General features: G+C 40.9%; 1 protein-coding gene across 1 annotated transcript in view; it reads left to right on the top strand.

Moving 5' to 3' along the window:
* Positions 1-8751, top strand: part of RELN (reelin) — a 258355-nt gene that overhangs the window by 146941 nt on the left and 102663 nt on the right. Inside the window, exons 13-16 of the mRNA XM_009641400.2 lie at positions 1151-1263; positions 2947-3155; positions 5797-5925; positions 7072-7181. Coding sequence (XP_009639695.1) covers positions 1151-1263; positions 2947-3155; positions 5797-5925; positions 7072-7181 — 561 coding nt within the window. The remainder of the gene's footprint in view (positions 1-1150; positions 1264-2946; positions 3156-5796; positions 5926-7071; positions 7182-8751) is intronic.

Genomic DNA, 8751 nt, shown 5'->3' with positions numbered 1-8751 from the left:
GGAAAAGGACCTGGGGGTACTGGTTGACAGCCAGCTGAATATGAGCCAGCAGTGTGCCCAGGTGGCCAGGAAGGCCAATGGCATCCTGGCCTGTATCAGGAATAGTGTGACCAGCAGGACAAGGGAAGTGATCGTGCCCCTGTACTCGGTGCTGGTGAGGCCGCACCTCGAATACTGTGTTCAGTTTTGGGCCCCTCACTACAAGAAGGATGTTGCATTGCTGGAGCATGTCCAGAGGAGAGCAACCAAGCTGGTGAGGGGTCTGGAGCACAAGTCATACGAGGAACGGCTGAGGGAACTGGGGTTGTTTAGTCTGGAGAAGAGGAGGCTGAGGGGAGACCTGATCGCCCTCTACAGCTACCTGAAAGGAGGCTGTAGGGAGGTGGGGGTCGGCCTCTTCTCCCTGGTAACAGATGATAGGACGAGGGGGAATGGTTTGAAGCTGCGCCAGGGCAGGTTTAGGTTAGATATTAGGAAAAACTTCTTCACTGAAAGGGTTGTCAGGCTCTGGAATGGGCTGCCCAGGGAGGTGGTAGAGTCCCCCTCCCTGGAGGTATTTAAAAGAAGGATAGATGAGGTGCTTAGGGACATGGTTTAGTGGTGGGATGTCAGGGTTAGGTTAAAGGTTGGACTCGATGATCTCAAAGGTCTTTTCCAACCAAAGTGATTCTATGATTCTATGATTTCCTACTAAAAGCAAATTCTCAGCTCCCAAACTATTAGCTGAGAAGTATTTAAGAGGTCCTCACATACAGTCTGTGTGGCTGCATGGAGTGCGAGTACTAAATAACAGTTTATTGATGAGAATTCAAGCAGCAGAGCATTTCTGTGTAAATAGGATTTAAAGCCTACAGACAGAAGTATTGCTTTGGGCATAGCATTTTCTATTAAAATTGTGTTGATAAGCTGATTAAGAGAGTTACTTGAGGTTTCCATAATTGTCAGCCCCCTTGATCTCTGGCATGGTGTAGCTGATCAAATAGTTCTTATACATTGTGTCCTTAGGGCTGGTGTTCTTTTGTTTCATATCCTAAGTTAAATAGCATCTGGTTGCAATTATTTTTTTAATTATGGCTGTGTAATATGATTCCACTTTCCAATAACAAGGGCTTCAATTAATTTTTTTCTCCCTCAAACGTATGTTGTACAGGGGGAACTTGTGATTCTGGAGAATCCCATGAAAATGATGTCATACTTTATGCCAAGATTGAAGGCAGGAGGGAACACATACCTCTTGATACCCTGACCTATGCTGCTTACAAGGTAAATTGTCTTAAACAAAGTAGTAGGATGGAGCGGATAGATCAATCTACTTTTAAGTCATCACAACACAGTTGCATGTTGCATTCCACAGGGGCAGTCAAACCTCATCTTCTGAAGCATACAAATCGCGTGCAGATTTCACAATGATGGGGCGCCTTTGCAACACTGCTCTGCAGTTATTGCTGGTTATCCCACCCCAGAGCAGGACGGCGGTGTTGGCTAGTGATAGGATAACAGCCAAATGGGCAATGGGCAAAAACATTCAGCTATCAGCTGAAAACTGTTGATAACACCTCCTCACAAATAATTACTCCTGTCTCCAGTCAAGCTCCTGCTAGCCATGCTTTGATACTCAGGAGCTGCATCCTGAGAGGGTCGGTCATGGTGAGATCAGTGGCTGGGAGAGTGACTGGGAAGTGTCTGGAGGTCTTTCCTGTGCCTGGTGCAGGAAATTTCACAGCCTACATTTTTTAATTTCCATTCTAAATACAGTTGTGTGCCCTCTTAGAGGGCCTGCAGTGATGCAGGTATGTACTCAGCCATAGGATGTGGTTGCTGGCAGTGTGCACAAGCAGCTTCACCTCTGCCGTTAGCGCAGCCTCCTTCCAACCACATCCACCACCCAGGCAGGACAAGAAGGACCTGAAGCTGCTGTCAGGATCCCTCCTGTCTAGGGCAAGGTAGTACCACATCTACCCTGAGTAACCCAGCCCTGAGGTGTCCTTACTCTGCTGCTGTAAAAATGATAGCAAAAATCAATACGTAATGCATACACTAGAGGTGGAAATGCAGTATCCTTGTGCAGTAGGTAGGAAATCTGGTGGTAAAGATGCAGCTGATTCCAAGCACAGGTCTGTGTGCATTTTCACTGCAACTCCAGCACTCAGAGAGCAAATGTTTACAGTAGGGTTTGGCCTGGCTTTCGTTGAGTCACTCGCATTGTTTCATTGTGCGTGGCTTCCCTCCTCGCCTGCCTCTGTGTGAAAGAGGGGCTAGAACTTTTTTAAAACTAAGGAAACTGTAATTGTAAAATAATAAATTAATTGGGGAACTCAGGGAGAGATAGGATCTGAAATTACACTGACTTCATTGTGGAGGGTTTTTTTAAAACAAGCGGTTTTAAAGCTGACATCCTCTTTTGACATAATAAAGGTCTAATTACGTTGCTTTAGGACAAAGGCTAACCTTCGTAAAGCAATGCTTTCATTTATTTCCACAACATAACATCCTCCCTGCATTCGCCTGTGAACTCAGGCTGTTACTCCATTCTCACATACTCAGACTAGACATGCCATTGCCCTGCGTTTGCTTCCGTGAGCTGAACGGCTGCGCGACAAATACCGTATTCCTGACACTGACAAAATAGCCTAGAATTTTTCAGAACACAGAAGGTACAGGCTTTTCTACAGTGTCTTTACAACCAAACAAACCGATCCCACTAAGGCGGTAAGCAGCACTGGTATCCAGAGTGTTAATAGCTATGCACATAATATAAATTGTTTGTATTTGGGATTTTCTGTGGAAAAAGGTGGCTAAAAAAAGTTAACAGAAATTAAGCAAGGAGAGAGAAAAGTACATGTTTGGTTCAGTATATTTGAAGTTGCTTTTCTATTTTAAATAGTAACTTGTGACCTTTTTTTAGTATTATTTCTTTTATTAAGCCTGATTTCATTTCTTTTAAAGGTTCCATCTTTGGTTTCTGTTGTCATTAGTCCGGACCTGCAGACTCCAGCAACCAAGTTTTGCCTGAAGCAAAAGAGTCACCAAGGCCACAACCGGAATGTCTGGGCTGTGGATTACTTCCATGTCCTTCCAGTGCTCCCTTCCACAGTGACTCACATGATCCAATTTTCCATCAATTTGGGTTGTGGAACTTATCAACCTGGTAACAGGTACAACAAGATTTCTCTTTTGATTATCAGCTTTCTGGCACATTTCAGTTTATAGCATCTATATGGGTATTTGGATTTTTTTTCTCAGAAAGAACAAAACCATTTAATAATGACAGATATAAGCTACTCAAAAGCTAATGTTTCTCCTGGTCTCCACAGGCCCAGGTTTATATACCTCATATTCAAGAAGAGGTCTGTTATATAGCTTTCCAGGTCAAAACTTGCTCATGATTTCAGAGCGACTTTTGCTCACTGCCTATTTGCTGACTACAGAACTCTTTTGCTGGCTTCATTGGGACATTCAACATTCTTTTTTCCATGGAGTTAAGGGGAGGGAAAGGGAAAGAAGGGAGTCATTTGCTGGTCCATATTTTGTAGAGTATTAGAAATGTTGGTTGGAAGGAACCTTCACGGGTCATCTAGTGAAACCGATTGCTGCAGGTGGGATTGTTACCGGTATAGGTCAGGTCAGCCACAGCTTTGCCTATCCATGTCTTGAAAACCTCCATGGATGGACATTGTGATACCTCTCTGGGTCACCTGCCAAAGTGAAAAAGTGTTTCCTTATGTCCAGTCCAAAACTCTGATGCCATGTCTTTATGGCCATTGCCCTACTGTGCCTGCCAGTACTGAGGAGAGTCTGGCTCTGCCTCCCTTGTGAGTGTCCTCTGCACCATCACAGGCTGCTGTAGCTCAGCCCTCCTCACCAGGCTGAGCAAGCCAGCTCCCCAGCCCCTCCTGGCTTGGTACTCGAGGCCACAGACATCTTGATCATCCTCTGCTCCACCTCTCCAGTTTCTTAACATCCTTCTTCAAACAGGGGACCCAAACCCAAACTGTCCACTGCCTCTCCTTCCTTATATACATGTCAGACTGTTTATCCTGATATTTTATGAGGATAAAGTTACTTTGTATTTTTCCAGAGTCAAGAGTTTAAAGTAAGAGACTGTAAATGTTTTCACATCCATGTCCTATGGCATCTACTTCCAACTGGAAAGAGCTGCATCAGCACTGACAGTCCTAGCAGCCATGTAGGGCAGCAGAATCCAAGGGGCAGTAAAAATCAAGGCATTGCACTTATATTTGGTAGGAAGGGAAGGCAGCAATATTTTTTTACATGGGAAGTGAAAACTTTGCCTGTGAACACTCCTGGCCTGTAAACATGTTTTATATAAAGTCTCTGTCTCGGTCTGTTACCTGATGGGGTTGAGTATATATTTTGAAAGATTAACATTCTTCCTTCATGTAAACTATTTCTGAAGCAGAAGTGAGCTTCTTCATAACAAAATAAGTAATAGCTCCCCATTATCCCTATTTTAATTCCCAAATACAGCAGCATTTCCCATTTTCTGGTCTACAGCATTATTCATAATGCTTTCATTACTGCAAATGTGAGAGACTCGCACTGAATATATGCAGTAAATATGGTCCTCCAAGGTATCAGTACAGTTAAATCTGAAATAAATTAGTCAAAACCTCTATAAACTGTTTTAATACATACTTACAATATCACAGTGATGGTACATTTAAATAAAGTAATACTATCAGCAAATTATAATAAGTAATATTGTCAGCAAATTATAATGAAAAGGAAAAGTTACGATCCAATAATTTAGTATTGAGGTGATGAATTATGACTTTTATAATGTTCCATTGACATTACTTAAAATAAAACAGAATATTACAAGCTAATTTTATGGAGGAAATTACAAGAGTATTTCAGTAAAATACTAAATCCTTAATAAATCAAGCACTTCCTATATTACTTTTTCAAGATCCTCAGAATGTAAAAGATCTAAGGATCTCCTTACACTCCTAGATTATAAACAGTGGGTTTGTAAATATGCAGTGAAACAGGGAAGGAAAAAAATTCTAGTAATAGCTTTTTGAAAACTGAACTTGTCAATGAACTTTGTGAGAATTTAATAACTCATTGTCATAGACTCAGGGGATGATCTCGGAGAGTTCCAGTTCTCTAATGTCACTATCTGCACATGGATGGTTTGGTTTACTGCTAGTCAATGAAACCAGAGAACAGCAGACTTTTTCCTGGGAAATCTGGAGTTTTTACATATGGTTGTGTCCCCATGACTCACAAAATTCACCACTGAGCACTCCCGGCTCTGTGAGGTGGGAGGAAGCCATCAAAGACCGCTATGGCTGGGCAGCGCGGAGGGTCCCAGGGGGTCTCTGAAGGGTGCCCTTCCCCAGGTCCCCTCCACCCTCTGGCCGTTATAAGCATCCTGTGCTCACATGATGCTGTCTAACTCTGATGAATTCAAGTCTTCTCCTCATTATTTTTGAACCCATTTCTAGCTGAATGGTAAGAGTAACTTCAGCTCATTTAACAGCAGCAGCATTAAAACACTAGCTAGATGGTGGCCATACAAGGGCTAGGCATTTAGACAATTCTCGGTCTATAGGCTACATTTTGATTTTTAAACACTCAGATTTATTTCATGTTGTATTTTTTTCAGGATTTTTTGTATTCAAAGGCTGCTTAAAATTATTTCATGTTTCAGCATCAGTTATTGGGAATGGCAGATTTGATGGTTTCTCAGTGTTGGTTCTTCTACATTCATATCTATGCCAGGTAGGCTCACGGTGTCTGTCTCCTTTCTTTCCTTCACTGTGTTATCAGTGTCAGCTTGGAGTTTTCAACCAACCACGGCCGCTCTTGGTCCCTGCTCCACACTGAGTGTTTGCCTGAGATATGTGCTGGGCCTCACCTCCCCCACAGCACTGTCTACGCCTCTGAAAACTACAGCGGGTGAGAGCATTCTCTGCAAAGCTAACTGAGATGCAAGATTAGAGAAGTGAATTATAGGTGACAGAAGAAAGCAGCAAAGCACGCAACCCCAAGTCATCTTTCATTTTTTACTAGCTGAGGACAGCAAGGAAGGAGTGTTCTGGTCTCCCTGGCTGCCAAGTAATGAAATTTGAGATATATGGGGCTGCTTCTGTGGTATAATGTTGTTTTTCTGATTCTAAAGATAAATTACAAAAAAAACCCCTGTGGACAGCATGCTGGTAATTAAAAGTTATGCCTTGTCAAAGCCACAAAAGTTTTCTTCTTAGTCAGAGGAACCATTGGTCAAAACCATATTTACATCCTCAGACACTTTTACTCACTTGGAATCCCAATTTTGGGTTACAATGAAGCACAGCCTCTGTGCTTCTGCAGACAGGGATGGTTGTTAGTGTCACTTTCTTATATCAGCCTTTCTTTTTATTAAGTCCCTTCAGTACTGTTCTGACCATAAAATGAACCGTGATGTCTTGTTGCATAACGCAAATCCCATGCCTCTGTATCCCTCCATATCCCAACTTCCACAGACACTTCAGAGCAGTGGGTATGACCATGAGGAGAGAGTGTAGTTGAAGCATTGCTATGATTTAGTGACCCCCGTTTCTGTACCATTTTCATAGAAATCATTACCCCCAGTGTTAGGAAGTGTAGCCACTGTGGATGGCATGAGAATGATGGCCCAGGCCACAGCAGGCCAAATCTTCCATGCCTCTCTTCTTATCCCCAAGGGTTTCCACCAAACAGCTCAGTCATACCGAAAAGTTTAATCCAGTATGCAATTTAGGGATGTTCACTGCAATGGAGGGGTTGCTATAGTAAAGCAGGTTAAGAATTTTGCTGACTTCACACATTCATACAGGGAAAAAATGGCTGGGTTTTAAAATTGAATAATTGACATTCATATATTGTGTGAAAATATCATGGGCCGTGTAAATTTTTTTCATTTATATTTTCAAAAGCTGCAGCAAGTTCACTACTTAATTTGAGCAGATCTTAGAACTAAAAACTGTCACAAAACTTCCAGAATAACTAAACAGTACACAAAACATACAGTTGCTTAACAGATATCAGTGTAAAATGTTAGTATTTGTGTTATTTGTTTTTCAGGTGGAACCGAATAACTATTCCCCTTCCCAATGCAGCATTAACAAGTGACACCAGGATTCGATGGAGACAAACAGGACCAATCCTTGGAAATATGTGGGCAATCGATAATAGTTAGTATTTTTATCCATGATCATGCTACATCAGAAGAGTAATTTTTTATATTCTGCTCCGAGTAAACATCTTTTCCAGAATCAGGTCAAAGAATTTTCAGTTTGTTAAATTCCTTTTTTTCATATCTGCACTGGCTAACAAGCGCATTTTGAAGCTAGAGGGGCATTCTGTTATTTGAAAAGACAATAGCCTAGTAGATTACCATTTTTTTTTTCTTTTAATAGAATGATTTCCAGGAAAAGGTATGGGTGGCAAGGGCTTAATATAACATTTCCTCTGACTGCTTAGTCCTAATTACATAAATAGGCACTACGCTGCGCTATTAAGGACATGTACTGTGCCAGCCTAAGCAACAGTTACAGCATCTGGAACATACTTTTCCTTCTGGATATAGAAGACCTTCATAAAGCAACGCTGCTACCAAACACTGGCAAAACATTTACATCATTCACAATATCTTCAGGGAGAAAGTACCATCTGTTTCAGGGAACTATTCTTCTTTTAGGAAATTATTTTTTACCTACCTTTTCTTTAAATGGATATGAAGAACTGGGAGGAGCGTATGTTCCCTCATATAATTATAAAACTTAGTGCAGAGGATAGCCGGGGCCAGTCTTGAAAGACTTCTGAAAGAACAGAAAAAATATTTAGGAACATGGGATAAAATAGATGCAGAAATAAGTATGACTGAAAGGGTTAACTATGAGAAGGTGCAAATTTTTTAGCTTTGCTTATTAGCCGTAGAAGTTTTGGGACTACATAAAATACATCCAGAATTTGTTTTGTTAGATTTGTAAAGGATGTAATTTAAAGATTTACAGTGATGTACAACAGCCTGTGAAGTTTTCTAGTGATTCCTAGTAAGGTTTGATATGGAGCGTGGGAATGGTAAATAGTTACATTTTAAAAAAATCTGAAAATAGGTTACTGCCTAGTTTTGAAAAGGAAATTCTAGAAGCTGCCTTGGTAATGTAATGTTATAAATGGAAGTTTTTCAAAAAAAATAATGAAAATTGTTCTTTTAATTACATTAATGGGAAGTAGCATCATCTTGACATTCTGGATAGAGTATTCATGCTTGTCTTTAGAGATGATGATTTACATCAAAAAGAAAGTAAAATGAAGGGAAAAATTAGATATATATGCATAAGAAGATGTCTGTGAGTATCCACAAAGATGAGTTGCTTCCTAAGAAAATGCAGGCTGTAAGTGTTGGAGATGCTCAAAGGCATTCACAGAAATAAGAGTAAGATAAAACCAATGCAAGGATCCAAATTATTCTCAAGAGAACAAATCAACAAGATTTTGAATATTAGTGGACAATTCATATATCTGCACTACCTTTGCTTAAACAGCTAATTACACTTTCATCAAAGGATGCTGCATGCTCTACTCTGTACCATCTCAAAAGCAATTTTACCAACCATCTGCCTGAAAACTGCCTGCTCTGAAATTTGAGGTGTAGAACCGTGACATGAGAATCAAGTCTGAAAGATGAACGTGTTTATGAGGTTTTGCATGTCTCTTTTGTTAGCTACTAGGGGAATGGAAGCTTTGCACTTCAGTATT

This window comes from Egretta garzetta, unplaced genomic scaffold, assembly GCF_000687185.1.
Source record: "Egretta garzetta isolate BGI_Z169 unplaced genomic scaffold, ASM68718v1 scaffold156, whole genome shotgun sequence".
In the NCBI taxonomy this organism is placed as follows: domain Eukaryota; kingdom Metazoa; phylum Chordata; class Aves; order Pelecaniformes; family Ardeidae; genus Egretta; species Egretta garzetta.
The sequence above is the reverse complement of the archived record's forward strand: the minus strand, read 5'-3'. Positions and strand labels throughout refer to the sequence as shown.